Genomic DNA, 20,168 nt, shown 5'->3' with positions numbered 1-20,168 from the left:
CTTGATACAGATTCAGATATATAAAAAAAAAATTCCCAACATCGTCTGCAAAATTACTCTGGAAGTACACTAGAGAACAAAATTTGTCCCTTAGTCTATAAACTGGCTGCAGAGTTAACACAAGTCCATTATTTTCCCACAGAACGTTCATATTATTTCAAGTGAATTTTCAAAATGTGATTATGGACTGAAAACACACAAAATAGTCACATTTTGCTGTATTTTATGTACAACCACCATCTTTCTGGCTGATTAGCAAGCAGCAATGACTGTCTCTAAAGCAAGACCCATCCTGGCCTTCTTGGCGGAAAAGAATAGCTCAGGTCACAATTTTAAGTCTTGAGGCTGGGGGGGCTAAAGTGAGGGAAATTTGGAACCAGAAATGGATTTTTCTTTAGTAATCTACTTGGAAGAAAGCAAGGGGCTGTGCAGATGATGTCAGCACTTTCAGGATAAAATTTGCAATGGCAAAAAAAAAAAAAAAAAGCACTCTGATTTCATGACATGAACACAGAGAACAAAGTGTCCCCATTACAACCCAATCATTCATCCGATTGCTACTCTAAGTAACCAGGAACAAAAAAGCATTGTTTGTTCTGCAGTGAAACTCCTGCAGTTCACAGCTCTATCTAATTTGGACAAGACAGCTGGAAATAGAGAAAGGACAGAGTGTTATCAAATTTTGTGTTGCTTGCACCTTATAGTCTCACATTTGCCCTGAGGCATACCAGCCTCTGAGACATATGCATGCATCTAATTTAACTGGAGGTGCTGTTCACACTAAAACAGGAACAGGGTCTCACAAGTAATTTATAATGAATTTACCCTCAAAAAGCCCCTGGTGGGGGTAAGGACTACAATCCACATTTTATCAGCTCGGAAATTGAGGCACAAGTGACTTGCCCAAGGTCACACATGGAGTTTGTTACAGAACTGGGAATAAAACCCAGGTTTCTCATCTCCCAGACCTGTGCCATAACCACAAGATCATTCACATTCCCCTACCTGTAAATTAATGACAGGTTTCAGAGTAGCAGCCATGTTAGTCTGTATCCATAAAAAGAAAAGGAGTACTTGTGGCACCTTAGAGACTAACAAATTTGAAGTGAGCTGTAGCTCACAAAAGCTTATGCTCTAATAAATTTGTTAGTCTCTAAGGTGCCACAAGTACTCCTGTAAGTTAATGTGTTTTTTGAAAAACAAACAAGGGACCAAAGTCAGAGATACATCTGACCCAATGCATTTCTGTCTTAAGGGTATTTTTGTTTGTGAGAGGTACAGGAAGCCTTAGAATAACATGCACCATCTTCAGGTGAGGTCTGGGAGGACTTTAGAACTAGAATTCCAACTAGATCTTCCAGTCTGCAGGTGGAGGTGCATGCCTGATGCTACATCCTTTCCAGGGGATGCAGCATATTCCTGTCTGCACACCTGTCCAGCTCTACCAGCAGCAAGAAAGCCCCACCTCCTCCTTTCACTTCTCTGCCCCCCTTTGTAGTACCCTTGTGCCTCAGAGGATTCATGGAGGGGGCAGTTTCTGTGCTCACAGCAATTGCATTTGTGCCCTGCTGTCCATAGGGGCACATGAGAGCTGCTCATTGAATGTTCTTCCACTTCCTCCCTGTTGAGCAACTGTACCCAATCTGGTTCTGAATTGCCCTTGTATAAGATGTAACCGAGTACCCATGTTATTGATGTCAGTGATTTCCTTGAAATGTTTTTTCATGTGCAAATTTCAGTGTTTGCAAAGTGTTTGTGTTAGACAACTACACTGTACTGCATGCCATTACTGGGAAGAATGGGGACAACATATAGTATGCAGAGGCTTGTTCTATGAGTAGAATAATACCTAATGCTTCTGAAATCTTCTCATCTAGTTGGGAAAGCAAACTCCCACAGACAATGACCTGAGCAGAGTATCTGTACATTAGTGGAGAATTGACATTATGTCTCAGGATTATTGAGCTTTTGGGCAATGTGCGTGTCTTCCTCTGTGTTTTGCAAACCTGGCCTTGACCCTAGGTCTCAGATTTGGACTTTAGGATCCATTATACATTCCAGCCCCAGAATTTAGACTCAAGCCTTGACCACACCTCTTTATCAAAGGAGACATAATTCAATGTTACCAAAACTGAAGCTAAACTGGACAAAGAAATGGTCAGCTAGTAATTATGAAATGTCTTCAGCTGTTCTTTGATATTGTTGGAAACAGACTCAAGATTGTGCTTTTTAAGTCATTATTAGTAAGTTGCATGTTATGCAAACTAGTGTGAAATTAGTAGAAACAAACAAATATTCCTTATTACATATTAAGATTCAATTTGCCTCTAAAATTATGTGAACAAACCAGAGCCGCATGCAAATGTACGATAGAAAGAAAAGAAATTATCTTAAAATACTCAATTGTCGTCACAACATTCCTATTTGGCAGCATGTCCTCTCCTCACTAAATAAAGCTCTGTACATCTCTACAGTTCGTAACTCAGGATTCATCTACTCAGACAGGATGTTTTGGAATATTACGAGACAATGACTGCCAAGAATTTATCACAAACTCTGCCTAAGCAGAATGGAGTTCCGATGGGTGAAATATGAATCTGATCTACTTTTTCACAAGCTCTCTGGTTGCAAATGTATCAATGTCATACCTGAGCCCAACTGCTGAAGACTTGTCCGTTTCCTCCGTAAGTTACAAGCTCCTGGGGAAACTAAAAAAGGCACATTTTCATTATATTAAAACTAGTGCTTTCCTGCAACATTTCTGCATGATTCCTTTAACAATCCCAGAGATTAATTTAATATTAAATTCAACTCGTTATATTTTTTGCATCAACATTCTCTTGACTTTTGAAACCAGAAAGTATCATAGTAAAAGTGACAATTTAAGCAAATCAGTGGATTGTAATCTCTCCTGTAGAATAAGGGCTATTAATTATTGCAAAAATGTGGTTACCTATATGCCAAATTACAAAAATTAATCCTTGGCTGCTATTCTTTTAACTAGGCAGGCAATGCAAAAAGCTTCCTTAAAGTCAGTGTGAGCGATCTTGCTTCTGAGATGCATGCTGCACTTTCAAAGATGCAGAAAGGGTTAACATCTACTTTTTGATATATATTGAGGACATAAGATATTGAGTGTTTAACCCTACTCTCATTAAAGTCAATGACTTCAATGGGAGCAGGATTGAGCCCTGATTAATTTGTTGTGCCTGGCAGCCCCAATCAGAGTCTGGCCCCGCTGCGCTAGTCGCTCTGTAAATATATAGTGAGAGATGGTCCTTTCCCCAAGGAGCTTCCAGTCTAAATAGACAAGGCACAACAAGTGTGTGTAGCAATGAATCGAAAAGAACAAGGAAAGGAAGACAAGTGAAATCAAAAACATTATTGCTTTACGTGGAAGTGGGCGTGGCAGCTGCAGGAGCACCCATCCAATAGCAGTATGGCTGCAGGAGGAACCATACCGCTAGGTGGAATGAGAGCCAGCCCTGCCACTCAAAGGGTGGCCATCTATGTGTATGGCTCCTGCCCACATTGATTGGAATGGCGGGGGTGGGGTGTCTCTTGCCTGCAGATTCCCCGTATCCATGGGGAAAGGAAGCATCACCCTCCAAGTTCCACAGCCCCCCAGCTCCCCACAAGAGGGGAGCTATAACCTCCATGAGATCATCTTACTGTGCTTTCTTGACTCATTGGCTTCCACTGTGGGCTTCTTTGAGGGAGGAGACAATACTTTTACCATATTTACTGACATACAGAGGCCTGTTAATTTGAACAACCAAAATCCCTTCCCCTCCCCACAGCCAAACTGAACACCTTGGGTCTCCAGATGCCAGCCAGTACTCCAGACTCCCATGACATCAGAGCCTAATTAATAAAAACGGTCAAATAGTTAAAGGGACTCCAGTAATCACCATCTCAACCTCAGAGTGATCCAACAGGAGTTGAAAACTCTGAGGAATATTGTGGTCGGTGATAAGGTCTTTATAAAAATCATAGCTTTACCATCTAAAAACCCTGCATGCCTCTTGCATGCATAATTCCCATTGAAGTCATTAGGATTACAGCATATGGGACTGGCAGGCCTAAGCCCTACACAGATCCCTATCCTGAGAAACACAGTGCGCTTTCGGGCCCAACTGAAGCCAAAGGGAGTGGCTGGCCCTCAGTCCCCCCAGGAGATGCTCAGGAACCCTTGGAGGATCAGTCCCACAGAAAGTATCATTTTGGCATGCCACGCTGTACATACACTCTCTTGCAGACACTGAAAATGGCCTGTTTAACTAACACACATAGAAGCCAGCTCTACAGATGTTATGGAGGAAATTCACCCTTGTGTAGAGGACCAGCACAAGATCTATGCAGCACTACTTCACTCCCATTTAATCCTTATACTGAGGGTTTAAATGGGAATAAGTGGTGCATAAACCTTGCACAGGTCCTAAAATACTCCATTTATATGCGAGCATATCTGGAGGGAATTACTTATAGATTTGCTCCTGTTCTGTGAATAATTTCTATCCCTTTATTTCCATGTTACATTACCTGGGCCACGGAGGGATCCAGATTATTCATGATCATGTGCATTATTGCAGCAGCTGATTTGGTTTTGCAAGGATATTCCTCTATGGGGTAAGCTCTGAAACAAACACACACAGACATTAGGGAGGATTTTGCTTAAGCACATGTAAAGAGAAGGAAAAAAACTGCAGTGAAATATTTAACTGCCACCAAACTTCCTGGAGTTGCAGATATTGATTAATAAGGAAAGAAAAAATAAAACAAAACACAGCCCATGCCTGAAAAGACTTCTGTAAATTGAGTTAACATATTTGAGATTGATCAGAGCTAATCCAAGAATATTTGCAAATAGTTTTATTCAGCACTTTTCTACCATTAATTGTTGAATCAATTAATCACAAGTGGGATCTAACTTGATTGACATAAGCAAGTTCATATTACTCCTGAGAGCCCTGAAGAACCAGCACAAAGACAGCTGGATATTTCTGGTGCCCCATCACCTGAATTGTTTACTCCGCCAATTACAGGGCCACTCAGTTATATCTGTGCAACTCCGCACAAGACAATGGGGCTTGAAAGGTTTCACTGGTGGCACAGTTTGGCCTGCACCCCCTCTATTATTTCTGCTCATGCTTGAGAAGAAAAGACTCCAGCTTCATTCTCCATTCCTAGGTTGAGTTTGCAAGGCTGGCAGCTAGGGGAAAAAACACCCACATTTTCTTTTGATCCAGAAATCATTGAGGCATAATGTACATAGAATCCCACACTGGTATTTCTACAGAGCCACTTTTCAGAGCAAGGTCATTCTTCAAGGCTAACTACTGTAATTGTCTAATTGCTACCCTATGCGCTCCTTCCCACCAATTTGTTCTAAGACATCTAAATGTCTCCTCAGAGTGTAAGCTTTCCCGGGCAAGGACTGTTTTTTCTTATATGCTTGTACAGGGCACAGTACAACAGGTCTGGGGCCTCTAGGGGCTAACCCAAATCAAATAATATTAGAAAATGTAACCATTATAAAAAGGTTTCACTGTTTTACTTCCTCCTGTTCCACAAGCAGAAAAGTTGTTACGGCCATTGGAAGGTCATTCTGGCAGGAAAGATAACGTGACATGTTTTACATGTCTAAACCATCTTTCTTCTATTTGCACACAGACCCTTGATGGCTGGGCTTTTGCTTCATATAGAAAGATGTTTAATCTGGAAAGGTTCGGATGAAACCTGCCAGTTACATTGATCAGACGTTGGCTGACCAACTTCTGACCCAAGATTGAAAATGTGTATTGTGTAGATTTAGCAGCTGTTCTCATCCCTTGGGTGTATTTCCTTTTGTTTACCTGTATTCTGCAGGATAAAGAGGAAAATGTCTTGTAGTCACAGCCAAACTAGAAGGAAAGTCATTTTTAAAAAATGCACGGGGTTTCGTTTGTTTGTGGGAATAACATAGCAAGTACTGGGTAACTTTAAAATAATTTATTACAACATAAGATTACTGGATACATATATCAAAGTTGTATACACTTTGCACTGAGATAGAGGTGATATCACAGATGTGGTCAATTACCCAGACATCTGTTATGGAAATAATTCAGCAAGGCACAGATTATTTAACAAGTTCTTGGAATGCATTGGAGACAACTTTTCACTGCAGAAGGTGGAGAAAGCGACTAGGGGAGAATCTGTTCGGGACTGGATTCTGACAAATAGCAAGGAACAGGTTAGGTGGAAGGCAGCTTGGGTGAAAGTGATCATGAAATGATAGAGTTCAGGATTCTAAGAAATGGTAGGAGGGAAAACAGCAGAATAAAGACAATGGACTTTAAGAAGGCAGACTTTAGCAAACTGGGAGAATTGGTAGGTATGATCCCATGGGAAGCAAGTCTACAGAAAAAAGGAGTTCAGGAGAATTATCAGTTTTTTAAAGAGACATTATTAAGGGGACAAGAGCAAACTATTCCAATTTGTAGGAAAGATCGGAAGTATGGTAAGAGGCCACGCTGACTTAACCAGGTGATCTTCAATGATCTGAAACTCAAAAGAGTCATATAAAAAGTGGAAACTAGGTCAATACTGAAGAGTGAATAAAAGAACAATACAAGCATGTAGGGAGAAAAATAGAAAGGCCAAGGGACAAAACAAGATTAAACTAGTTAGGGACATAAAGGGTAACAAGAAAAGATTTTACCAAGACATTAGAAGCAAGAGGAAGACCAAGGACAAGGTAGTCCCATTACTCTATGAGGAGGGAAAGACAATAACAGAAAATGCAGCAATGGCCGTAGCGTTAAATGCCTTCTTTGTTTCAGTTTTCGCCAAAAAGATTAGCAGTGTGAATGGGATAGGATCTGTGTCTAAAATAGGGAAACAACAAGTTAAGAATTACTTAGACAAGTTAGATGTCTGACAAAATACATGCTAGAATATTTAAGGAAGTGGCTGAAGAGATCTCTGAGCCATTTGCCATTATCTTTGAGAACTCATGGAGGATGGGAAAGATCCCAGAGGGCTGGAAAAGGGCAAATATAGTGCCTACCTATAAAAATGGGAATAAGGACAAGCCAGGACATTATAGACCAGTCATCTTAACTTCAATATCCAAAAAGAGAATGGAGCAAATAATCAAACAATCAATTTGTAAGCACCTAGAGCAGTGGTTCTCAACCCTGGTCCACTGCTTGTTCAGGGAAAGTCCCTGGCGCTCCAGGCCGGTTTGTTTACCTGCCACGTCCACAAGTTCAGCTGATCGCAGCTCCCACTGGCCGCGGTTCGCCGCTCCAGGCCAATGGGGGCTGCGGGAAGAGCGGCCAGCACGTCCCTTGGCCCACGCCACTTTCTGCAGCCCCCATTGGCCTGGAGCAGTGAACCGTGGCCAGTGGGAGCCACGATTGGCCGAACCTGTGGACGCGGCAGGTAAACAAACTGGCCCGGTGCGCCAGGGGCTTTCCCTGAACAAGCGGTGGACCAGAGTTGAGAACCACTGACCTAGAGGATAATAAGGTGATAAGTAACAGTCAACATATATTTGTCAGGAACAAATCATACTAAACCAATGAAATATGCTTCTTTGACAGGGTAACAAGCTTTGAGGATAAGGGCGGAAGCAGTAGATGTGATATATCTTGTCTTTAGTAAGATTTTTGGTACTGTAAGCAACCTAGGGAAATATAGTCTAGATGAACCTACTATAAGGTGGGTACACAACTGGTTGGAAAACCATACTCAGAGAGTAGTTACCAATGGTTCACAGTCAAGCTGGAAGGGCATATCAAGTGGGGTCCCTTAGGGATCTGTTCTGGGTCTGGTTCTATTCAATATCTTCAACAGTGTTTTGGACAATGGCATAGAGAGTACACTTATAAAGTCTGCAACAATACCAAGCTGGGAGAGATTGTAAGTACTTTGGAGGACAGGAATAGAATTCAAATGATCTGGACAAACTGGGGAAATGGTCTGAAGTAAACAGGATGAAATTCAATAAAGACAAATGCAAAGTATTCCACGTAGGGAGGAACAATCAACTGCATAAATACCAAATGGAAAGTGACTGCCTAGGAAGGAGGACTGCAGAAAGGATCCAGGATTATAATGGATCACAAACTAAATATGAGTCAACAGTGTAACACTGTTTTCAGAAAAAGCGAACATCATGCTGGGATGTATTAGCAGGAGTGTTGTAAGCAAGACACAAGAAGTAATTCTTCCACTCTGCTCAGCACTAATAAGGCCTGAACTAGAGTGCTGTGTCCAGTTCTGGGCAGCACACTTCAGGAAAGATGTGAACAAATTGGAGAAAGTCCAGAAGAGAGCAACAAAAACGATTAAAGGTCTAGAAAACGTGACCTATGAGGAAAAAATTGAAAAAAAAATGGGTTTGTTTAGTCTGGAGAAGAGAAGACTGAGGGGGGACATGAAGTATGTAAAAGGTTGTTATAAATAGGAAAGTGATAAATTGTTCTCCTTATCCACTGAGGACAGGACAAGAAGCAATGGGCTTAAATTGCGGCAAGGGAGATTTAGGTTAGGCATTAGGAAAAATTTCCTAACTGTCATGGTAGTTAAGCACTGGAACAAATTACTTAGGGAGGTTGTGGAATCTCTGTTATTAGAGGTTTTTAAGAACAGTTTACACAAACACCTGTCAGGGATGGTCTAGATAACACTTAGTCCTGCCTCAGTGCAGGGGACTGGTTTCATAAGCAACCATACAATCCCTAGTCTTTGATATCTGCTAACACAAAGAATGTTGCTATGTGAACAAGGATATTAATGAAACAGAAGCACGCTGAACCACATTCCATAGGAAACACAAATAAACAAACGAAAACAAAGTGTGCCAGGTGGAAAAGAACAGACTTTTTATTTTTGAGATTCAAAGAAACTGTTATAAAAATGGAAAATGAAAAATAAACACACTATAAAAAGTATCTGATGCAATCAAAGAATTATTGACATTAGAGATGGAAATGATCTGGTGGGCCATCTAATCCAATCCCAGTCAGGGCAAGTTCGTCCCCAGCTTTTTAGTGTTCAGTGCTTTGTGCTGCCTAGAGTCCAATCCTGCAGTCCTATTCAGACAAAACTCCCGTTGTCTTTAGCGTGCAGTTTGTCTTCGTTTAGGTCTGCAGAATTTGTCCCCAGTCTCATGCTGAGAGCTTGGAGACACAGTTGTCTGCACAAATCTGAGTGCTTTATAATTACTTGTTTTATTTATTTAGATTTCTGTTAAGATATTAAACATGACCTTGTCTGACACAAATTAGAACACAATTAATCAGACTAGAAACAACAGCTAACCCACCAGCAGGCCCTCAACAAAACTGCTCCGCTCCACAAACCTTTGCCCCTCTCTGAAAGCTTGAGTAAATGTATTGCCCCTTACAGCACTCTCCAAATGTTAACAGGTCTAGTATATTTCAGATCAGGCTCAGGCAGCAGGTTCCAAAACTGAAGGCCCCTCATGGAGAATGCTCTACCTCTTTTAAATCAAGGGGGATCCAGCTCTGAAGCCTCTCCTATGTGGCATGAGGAGAGAGCCTGTCTCTCAAATAGGTGGATCCAAAGCCACTCAGGGCATTTGACCTCTCCCTCTGATTCACCAGTTGTTGGCTTCAACATTCCAGCAGTCTCTGGATTGAAATCTACAGTCTATCAATAATAACCGAGGAGTTTTGCCAGCCAACCGAATTCAGCTTCAGCACAAGCTGCAGTGCATATAAGACTTATTCAGAGCTCGTACAGTTGGGACTCTACTTCGGATGCTTGTGAAACACTACAAGGACCTCTGAATGTGGCCATGTGTCAGACGTCAGTGGTGCATAGGCCTTGTGCAGTCTCTGCACAGAGATGAATTTCACCCCAAGTGTTTTACAACCATTCCAGGAGCTTGAACTGACGATGTAAGAGCCCAAAGTAAATGTCTCCAGAGTAGACCTGCTTTTAAATAAGGAGCACAGTATAATGAGAGATAGAGAGGGAGGGCCTAGTTCGTGGCCACCCACAAGGGTGCCCAATATTTCCCTGGTTGGACAGTGGAATGCTCACTAATGCCAAGGGGAATTTCGTGGAGCTAGAGAGCAATATAGAGCCCGGAGTATGAAGAACCTCGGTTATGCAGCTTATGGGGTAGCATTCCAAAACTATGACTGAGGCTCAATATGAACAAAGCTACTGATTTCTAATTACATACAAGGCACAATATTTATTCGTTTGATTGATTCAGGTCATTAATATGTCTTGACACTGTTTCGAGATGGGCGTAAGCAGGGCCTCACTGGGGCATAGGCTTTGGGCTAGCCCTAGGCACAGAAGTGAATTTCATATCTAGAGTACAACAAGCATGGCAGTGGCAACTGATTGCAATTCTGAAAAGTGCCCTCCCAGCCTTACCTCATCTCAATTTCTGGACAGAATCGGTACATGTATATGTGGCCATAGAGCTTGAGCTCTTCTGCAAATTCCAGCGCCAGCTCTTTGTGGACTTCGGGTGGGAAATAACGCAAAGCATTTTGCAAAGCCAGCTGTCAAAGAAAAGGGCAAGGGTAAAATGAAGTTGACGAGGTGGGTGGTTATCATAACAACATGAGCTTTTATGAGATATGATGGGAAACCTGCCCAGATCATAAGAGTATTCAAGGTTACTGCCCTTAAAAGAATAAGGACCCAAGAAGTGAGAAAGCTGAGCATTTCCGATGATATTTCTTCATCCTAATCCTTGCACAAACAGAAAAATACTCTGGATCAGATTCTCTGCTACACCCAGTCTCCATCAACCACAGCAGTAGAGGGAGAGGAGGACAGCAAAGGAGCCAGCTGAAGATAACCGGGCAGTAGGGTTCTGGCCACTCCTTTCCTGTCCCCAGCATCCCACTACACTCGGCCAGGAAGGCAGTCGTATAGGAAACAGCTCTGCTATCTCTAAACAAGTTGAGGGCTCCCAGAGGCCAGGGGAAGCCTTAACTGTGGGGATACAGCCAGTTTATGGCCCCTTTGCACCTCCGGAGTGGCACAAAGAGACTAGATTGGGCTAGACAATCTGAGCCTCTAAGATGTTTATTAAACAAACCCAACAACAGGGAGTAGAACAAGCTTCAGCTCAACTCGAAGGCAGCAACCATGTCTTCAGACTTTTGGTAAAGTTTCATACATATGGTGCTACGCACAGATGTTCAATAAATAACCATAACACTATGATGTGCAGTATTCCATTCGCAGTCTGGTGCAATTTCTGGTCTTTTTTTTATCTTTTCAATGTGCATATGTAATTCCCATTAATTTTAACGCAAGTATGGTATGTAAATTAAGTAAAGATTAGCCATAAATACTTGTGTACCTAGTTATTTCTAAAGATGTTTGCCCATCATTTCTAACCCTTTACAGAAGAAAATGTTCACATTTTCTTTATCTTTGTTCTTTGCTTCTGTAAGTCAAGTTATGATGGTGGAATTTTTAGGAACAATCCCACAGAGGGAGTAAAAATCCAGTAGACATGAGGCAGTTTCAATTTGTTATGCGCAAAATTATGTGCAGAAGCCTTGCTCAAAATAGGACTTTAATGGGATTTAAGTGATGCATAGGTCTTGTTCTGGCTCTCTGCATAAAGATAAATTTCACTCAGAGTATACTCATAGCAGGATACCTACACTTGATAGTGGATTCTTGTAGGATCTCTCCCATTAAAAGTAACCACTAGATGTTTGTGAAATCCTCATAATGAAATGTAAATTCAAGGTTTTTCACACTCCTTACAAACTGGAAAATGTACTAATTTTCACAGAAAGCCTCGCTAAGGTATGCATATTATTTAGGCAAAACCAGGACCAATTTCAATTAAAAATGGACCAGTTTTTGAACAAAAATGTGAAAAAATAAGACTATTTTTCAGGAAAGGAAAACATATAAAATGTGTAAAACATGCAGCATTTTGAAATTACTGGAAAATTAATTGTTGGAATGAATAAAGCCATTTCGTCCAACATTTGAATAAACCTAAATGTACGTGAGTGAGAGAAATCATACAAAATTTTATATATTTTATGTGAAATTTTAAACTTCAGAATAATCACAGGTGGGTGGCATTTTAGGCAAATCACACATATACTCTTCTTGATACTTATCAGATATTTATTACTGTTCCATCAGTGAGAAAATCAAATTATGAATTGCTAAGGTTATTTAAAGTTATATTTTGGTGGAGTTATTTTATTTTACAGTTGTTCAGCACATCTAGCCTGAAACAACAGGAATTGCAGGAAGTGGCTTTGGACATAAGTAGTATCCTTTCCTGTAAATCAGTACTGAACCAATCTCCATTGTTGTGCTAGGGGGCGCTGTGCTGCCAAAGGAGCTATTGTTCAGAAATGACAACAATGAGGTCCTGGGCTCTGGTGGTCATTGAAGATCGCATGGCACGTTCCATAAGAGTAGGGTTTTCTCCCCTGTGTCGGGGCAAATTCACATTACATGCTGCTTGCCTAAGAGTCTTCCTGCCTAAGTTCCAGTTGGATAAGTATTCTCATCACTTTTCGTCCCAAGCTATTGCAGAGTGTGTTGCTATGCATTATTATGCATTTGCTACAATTTTCTACAGTGGTGGGTGTATTTTCATATTAAACTGATTCTTGCACATGGAATCAAACTCTGGAAGCTGTGCTAAGGCACTGTATTCCCTCTGCCTGCAGAGATGTTGCCCATAGTTTGCAAAGCACATTGGTATCCTTTGAGATGAAAGATGATATGCATATGCTATTATCTTTATGTAACATTTTGTTAAATCATGTAGCCAATATGTATTCCACATTCTGGTCTATTAGAGCCATAATGAGGCCAAAGATTTTACAACCTTTAAAAGGCTAATTGCACACAAAGGTCACGAAAAAGATTTTCCACTTGCATTATAAATGGCAGCACTATCCAAGCTGCTTTCCGCTAAAGATAGTCTCAAACCATATTTAACTTAATAGCTTCATTTGGGTGATTTGTAGGGAGTGGAGATATAGTTTGCTTTAAGATCTGATGAGATCACAACATCTCACCATGGGGGAGACTCTTGTTTTGGAGTGGGGAGAATACAGCACATATACCCTGCACTTGCAGCACCCTCTAGTGGCTGCATGAGGGAGTCATGGATGCAGATAATTTATAGAGAATGCGAACTGGAGTAGTGCAATATGGGAATAATGGCGCTTAGAACAGAGAACGGTGAAAACCCACAGACTCAACCTAATTATTCTCAGCATAGTAATTGTTCTGGGGAGCCAAGACACTTTGGCAAAAGCCCTTAAAAGCCATACAAAACCCAAGCCTTGGCCCAGTCGCAAATCTAGTTGACTTCAATGGGCCATGGTTTGCTCTTTATGGTTTAGAGTTCTCCAGCTAGCTCACCACTTGAGCCTGCAAGCCTTCCACACACAAAACTCCCTCAGGCTTCAGTGAGAACTAGCATCCACAAGGGCTGCCAGAAAAGACAAGATGATGACTATGTAAGAAAATGTTCCTGGCATAGGTATGCTTGCTTTTGAGCACATAGGGTCAGATCCTCTTTGAGGTCAACAGAGCTATGACCATTTACACCAGCTAAGAATGTGGCCAATAAAATCCAGAGGCTGGAATTTGCCATTTTATCGACAGTAAGAAAAGAGAAAAAAATTCCATTCACTGGATGTAGAAAATGCAAATTATTTTTTCAAATTTAACTACCCCTCCAGCACCGAGATAAGCAGTTGTTTTTCAAGAGCATGTTACTAGCTAACACAAAAATCCCAGCTATAATTAATATATGGTATGGTTGGGTGTTTTTGTTAGTTGACATATCAGCTGCAATCAGCCATAACTACAACGATTTAGCTCTGGAGAATTTCAAATAAGAGGATAAATTATGCCACACACACTCTTAAAAATAAAATACAATTATCTGGGATAAAATTCTATGTGTGTGTGTGTGTGGCCGGGGGGGAAACGTGTAACAGGAAAAGGGAAAATATTGCAACATTTGGAATTATGGCTGTGTTCTATGTTGACTATCAAGTGCTGGAGGAACGAAAATGTTATTTTTCTAACCTGGCTAGAGTTATTCAATAAATATCCTGCATTATTTGTAGTCTAATAGGATTGCTAGGGATATTTTTACCTAATCTACAAATACAGCTTGGCAAATTCAAACAGTTTACTAGGTAAGTAAATACTAGAGCTGGGCAAATGCTTTGTTCTGTGTATTCATAGAATCTCAGGGTTGGAAGGGACCTCAGGAGGTCATCTAGTCCAACCCCCTGCTCAAAGCAGGACCAATCCCCAATTTCTGCCCCAGATCCCTAAATAACCCCCTTAAGGATTGAACTCACAACCCTGGGTTTAGCAGGCCAATGCTCAAACCACTGAGCTATCCCTCCGGTGTGAAAACATTTTTGTGACTATCTGCTTGGCTTTTTTTGGCTGACTTTATGCCCTATTTGTGTTCCCTTTCCAAAAGCATCCAAGTGATTGAGTTTTGTAATACAAACATTCATGCAAATGAATTCCAAAGTTGCATGTGCTTGTATTTGCAGAAACCAAAGTGAATTCTCAGATGAAAGTATCGACACCAAAAGCGCTTGTATGTGTGTCCAATCAGGGAAGATAAGCAATACCATGTGGCTTATGTGACCAATCACAACTAAGCAGCATATCTTGAATTCTGTATGTTCCTGCCCTCTACATCACTTAAATCCCACTATGTCATCAAAATATGGAGCCTTGTGCTGGACCTTAGCACATGAGTGAATTTCATCTATAATAAATGCATTTCTGGAAATCAAAATTTCCCTGTGATTATTCTGCAAGCAGAGAAAGAGATGAAGAGGATGATTTTCAGAGATGCTTGGTACTTACGACTCCTATTGACTTCATCTCATGCTGCAAGTGCTCAACACCTGTGAAAATCAGACTTTGACCTCACTGAAAGTGTACATGAAAGTCAATAGGACTTACGCTCCTAAGTCACTTAGACTTTTTTTGAAAACCCCACCTTGAACTAATTATTTGTTGAGAGTATTTCAAGCTGGTCACCTAAGTACAATATAAGAACTTGACAAATGGTTTCCTTCTTAGACATGCATGGTGGATCATGACTAATATTTTGCTCTCATTTTGAAGCACTCCACTAGCAGGTTGTTTTTCTTGCCTTACAACCTCCTTGGGAGGTAGGTCACTATCACATTTTACTGATGGGAAACTGAAGCCCAGAGAAGTGACACCCAAAGTCACATTGATTTCTTGGATCCTTGTTCTGTTCTTTAACAATGAGATTAACTTTTTTTCCCCTCCCATTTATCTTCTTGGATTTGGTGTTTATTAGGCATTTATAGAGGGATTATTCTCTGAAAAGTGATTGTAAAAATGAGATTGTGGGTTTCATGTGTTATTCTCTCTCAATAGCATCCAATACAGATGACCTCAGTTTAGAAGTAAAAGTGGATCTTTCTGATTGGCCATTGTTGTTAACTCCACATGGGCTCTGAAAGTCCAGCTGTGTTCTTTATGGCTAAGATTTTCAAAAGCAGAAGCCTAGAGTTAGACTCCTCCTTCCATATGTGGATTTCTAACTCAGTGGCCTGATTTTCAGAAATGCTAATCAACCAGAAGTTCCCACTGAGGTCAAATGTCCTCCCACTTCTCCACAAAGGTCAAAGGGAGCTGCTGGGAGGCTCAGCAATTTCGCAAAAGAGGCCACTTCAAGCTCCTATTTTTGAAATTCTTGACCCATGCCTATTACATTATAACTACTAGCAAAGATACTCCAATCAAAGCTTCCTGTTTGCAGAATGTTTAGCTTGACAGATGGAAGCTGAAGAGCAGAAAGTTTGAGCTTTCTGAGACGGGGAGGGAAAGACAGAGGATAAGGCTGTTTCAAGCGCTCGGCCATGAAAGTGGAAGCAAGTGAGCTCAGGAAACTTATAAACAAAATAGGTCCTCAGAAATGGTTTGGTTTATTGAAGGAGATTAAATATTGTAGGGTAGGGAGAATTGTATATCTCGTCAGCAAGCCCCAAGGCACATGGCTTTTTCTAAATCTCACTTAAAGGCTTTATATTATTACCAGAAACAGAGGCACACGAAAACAAACATTGCAATGGCTTAGAATTATTATTGCAAATACAGAAAAACTTAGCCCGAAGGGATATAAACATCCTCAGCAAGTGTAAGTCAGCATAGCTCCATTGACTCCATACCAGCTGAGTCGCTGGACTACTTTTTTCCTTTGCTCATTAGCTATTTTTATTAGAAAATAAATGTATCATTGCACACAAAGAAAAATCTCCAGATAGTCCCAGCATTACACATCACTGATAAAGGCTGAAATCCTGTCTCAAGGTTTTGAAACCACCTTGTAGAAAGACTATATTTGTTAAGCATGGAAGGGATTTGGGCTTTCAGGTATCAAATAAATACCAGCTGAGACTCTAAACCTGTTAGGAGTTTAAAGGTGGAGGATTAAAAGCCAAATAAATCAGAAAGGAAGCTTTTAAATCTTTAACAGGCCAATAAAAGATTCACAACCAGCCTGACCTTTTATTAACTATCAGAGGGGTAGCCGTGTTAGTCTGGATCTACAAAAGTGGCAAAGAGTCCTGTGGCACCTTATAGACTAACAGACGTATTGGAGCATAAGGTTTCGTGGGTGAATATCCACTTCGCCGGATGCATGTCGTGGAAATTTCCAGAGGCAGGTATAAATATGCAAGCAAGAATCAGGCTAGGGATAACGAGGTTAGTTCAATCGCTAGAAGAGGGCCTCATCCTCCCTGATTGAACTAACCTCGTTATCCCTAGCCTGACTCTTGCTTGCATATTTATCCCTGCCTCTGGAAATTTCCACAACATGCATCTGACGAAGTGGGTATTCACCCACAAAAGCTTATGCTCCAATACGTCTGTTAGTCTATAAGGTGCCACAGGACTCTTTGCCTCTTTTATTAACTGTTATTGATAAGGAGGAGAGAGAATAGGGTAGGATGCTGGAAACCAGATTGGGACTAAACCAATTTCCACGAGGGTTTGTTCCCAGAAAATACTTGACCTGAGGAAATAATGTGGAGCCCATGATCCATATTATCCTCCTTGTGAGGTTATGGCAGGCAGAAAACTGTACTAGTTTCCATTCATAGAGTTCCTGCCTCATAGGAGAACAAGGGTGAGGATCTCTCCATGATGGGAGGTGGTGGGGAGGGGTTGGCCTGCTAAAAGGTGAATATCTGTCCATAGAGATCTCGGAACATCTATGGAGACCATATGCTTCTTCACAGCAGCTCCACTGATCTCCCCTCCTCCTGGCAGCATGGCTCCTTCAAGAGCCACGGAGCCATTAATTCCCCCACCTACATCCCATGGCTGTGCTGTAATAGCCAAGGAGAGCATTCCTCAGTAACTAATGTTGCTCAAAGCAGCATTAATTCCTAATTGGATCTCTCATGGCTGTTCTCTTCTTGTTCCAAATACCTCTGGTGTCTCAATCCTTAGAAGTGGGGCTTCCATAGAGTCCCAAGGACCTAGGGAGAGATCTGAGATCTGTGTCTCCCCAGATACACACCTCCACCCTAGCTGGTTTTTAACTATTTTGGTTCCTCCTTGCTTGTGGAAATGGACAGAAAGAATCTGACCTCAAGTGCGAATTCACCACTCACATAAGCAGGTTGTAACACCAAAGAAGTCTATGGAGTTGTGCCTACTTTCACCAGTTGTGAATGTGTCCCTGTGTGTCTAGCATGGGGGGGGGGGAGAGTACAATGTTATATTATTATTGCTATTATTATCTGACGAAAGGTGGCCTTTCAGACCATTAAGGAACCCACTTGCTGCCCTTGAACACGCAAAACTCCTGTTGACTTTTGTTTTAATGTAACCTTTTAACTGTTAAAATTTTAAAAATCTCTAATAAGGATTGAGCCTAACGATTACCTAACAGTGCAAGCTACCTAGTCAAACAAACAAAAAAAAGAGATAGAATTGCACAACCAAGAACAAATCATTAACCCAAACCTGAGAAGTCTGTGCCTCAGCAGAGAACACCAAGACGTTTCTGATTAGGCTTTTAAATATATTTCTCCCTGTAACATCTTAAAATGCAAAACCAAAATGGAATGCATGTGGATGGTTAGTAAACAGGTGTTGAGCTTCCATACTTTGTGTTGATCAGTTTTGTGGGCTAAGCCTTGGACACATACACGAGGGATTTTTTTTTTAAAGGGGATGCTCATAAAATGTCCGGTGAAAAGTGCTAGATTGACAGCTACAGAGCCTAAAGTCCCGTTTACCCCCAGAAAGCACCAAAAAGTGCTGTGCAAGCTTCTCCCACACTGCCCCACTGACGTGTCTCAAGCTTTTCTTTGGGGAGACGCAATGAGGTGAAAGCAGACAAGTCCCCACGGCGTTGTCCGTTAGCTGACAGCTCCGTGATATTAAAGCCACAAGGAAACTTATTTAGTGGCCTTGTACTTTGGCCGCCAAACCCCGCGGAGCATTTGAGGCAGAAGCCCTGCTGCTTTGGATGGCTGGTATCTGGTGGGAAGGGAGGCTTGGTCTCGCAAACCCCATGTTACCTTTTCTTCCTGAGCGGTGAGGTTGGGGGTTCTCACAGGCGCATGAGGTACTCCTTTCTTTCGCCCTCTGTTTTCTGGCAGGGGATGTAGTGGAAGTCCCCCACAAATGTCCTCCAGGCTAGACATGTCTGCTGGGGAAATAGGAGATGAAGAAAAGGCTGGTTCAAGGGGAATGAGAAGTGGAGAGGGAGGTGTGTAAGCACCTGGGATGTGCAGTAGCTATGAGATCACCTCAGAGAGAACAGCCTACCCTGTGGCTTTTGCAAACATGTCTCCCAAGTTCTGAGGACAGACACCCCAGGCGACACACCTACTCACACTGTGAAGTCCCATTGGTTCTTCCCTCCTTCCCTGAATAATGAATCATTTACCATTTTGCTGTTTATTCTCTGAATTTTTTTTTTTTTGGCAGCTGCTCTGCTAACATTTTGAGATACCTTTGGTCCAGTCCTATATTCTTTGCACACACCAAAGTCACATTGCCTTCCATGCAAAGTAAGGCTGCTGGACTTCAAAAGGAGATTTGTCTGAGTAGCAATTCCATGATTTGTGCCTTGACCTGTCTATAATCTCATAACTGAATATTGGGAGCTTTCTCTTTCGTACCTCTGGATAGTACTGTACCTCACTCCTGACCAGTTTCTCTTTCTGTTAACAGCTGTTATCCATAATAGCAATAAGGATGCCACCCCACATAGGTTCCTGTTATTATATGTTCCTGAATTTTAACAGATTTAAACAGAAAATATATCAGTCTATTCAATATTGCTACTGATTTTGCTGTGCTACATAATAACAGCAGGGAGAAAATAAGGTTTCTCTTCTACCTGGCTTTTATACACCATGATCAACAACAACCAGAGTGGCTAAGGCTCTTCCCACTCAAACATCACAAACAAACAAATATGCTTCCTGTGACTTTCCTCTTAACACAAAACATGAACTTTAATCTCACCTTTGAACCTTTGTTTAAATTGTGCAGCAGCTTTTTGGCCCTTGTTGCATTCGCAGAGCCACAGCCTGTGTCTGTGCTGACATCCACTGGGAGAATTGCCTGAGTAAGGACTCCAGGATTGAGCCCATAATCTGGAAAAAAAAGAGAGAGAAAAAAAATATTAAAAGAATGAACAGGTGTGAAATGGGAACATCTCAGACGTAAGGTTCATTGTTCTATGAGGTGTAAAAGGGTGAAATCAGTAGGGTTCTTAAGAAATTAAATAATGTTTTATAGAAATTATTCTGAAAACCTATAGCATTTAAAAGAGAATGATGCCCTCTCTTACAGGTTTCCTTGAACAATCCTATAGAATCCTACAACCGGGATATTATTGTCTATTAAATTTGACAGAAGGGTTGAAAAATGTATAGAAAGGTTATTATTTTTTGCTATTAAATTCTACTGGACTTTTCCATAAGTGCAGCAATAAACAAAATGGCAGGTGAAATTTAATGCTGATAAATGCAAAGTAATGCACATTGGGAGGCATAATCCCAACCATACATATAAAATGATTGGGTCTAAATTAGTTGTTACCACTCAAGAAAGAGATCTTGGAGTCATTGTGGATAGTTCTCTGAAAA

At 41.2% G+C, this 20,168-nt stretch overlaps 1 protein-coding gene across 3 annotated transcripts in view; it reads right to left on the bottom strand.

Moving 5' to 3' along the window:
- The window catches only part of UROC1 (urocanate hydratase 1), a 67,252-nt gene extending 47,692 nt beyond the window's left edge, over positions 1 to 19,560 (bottom strand). Inside the window, exons 1-5 of one of the 3 annotated variants that reach the window (XM_043551491.1) lie at positions 19,543 to 19,560; positions 18,588 to 18,715; positions 10,405 to 10,535; positions 4,543 to 4,636; positions 2,649 to 2,708 (exon numbers count right to left, since the gene is read on the bottom strand). In XM_043551491.1, coding sequence (XP_043407426.1) covers positions 2,649 to 2,708; positions 4,543 to 4,636; positions 10,405 to 10,535; positions 18,588 to 18,713 — 411 coding nt within the window. In that variant the 5' untranslated portion in view covers positions 18,714 to 18,715; positions 19,543 to 19,560. Of the gene's footprint in view, positions 1 to 2,648; positions 2,709 to 4,542; positions 4,637 to 10,404; positions 10,536 to 18,587; positions 18,716 to 18,818; positions 18,858 to 19,542 lie in introns of those variants that run through there. The other 2 variants (XM_043551493.1, XM_043551492.1) reach the window with 2 other exon arrangements.
- Positions 19,561 to 20,168: the final 608 nt, after the last annotated feature.

Source organism: Chelonia mydas, chromosome 7 (assembly GCF_015237465.2).
Source record: "Chelonia mydas isolate rCheMyd1 chromosome 7, rCheMyd1.pri.v2, whole genome shotgun sequence".
NCBI lineage: Eukaryota > Metazoa > Chordata > Testudines > Cheloniidae > Chelonia > Chelonia mydas.
This window is presented reverse-complemented; position numbering and strand designations above follow the sequence as displayed.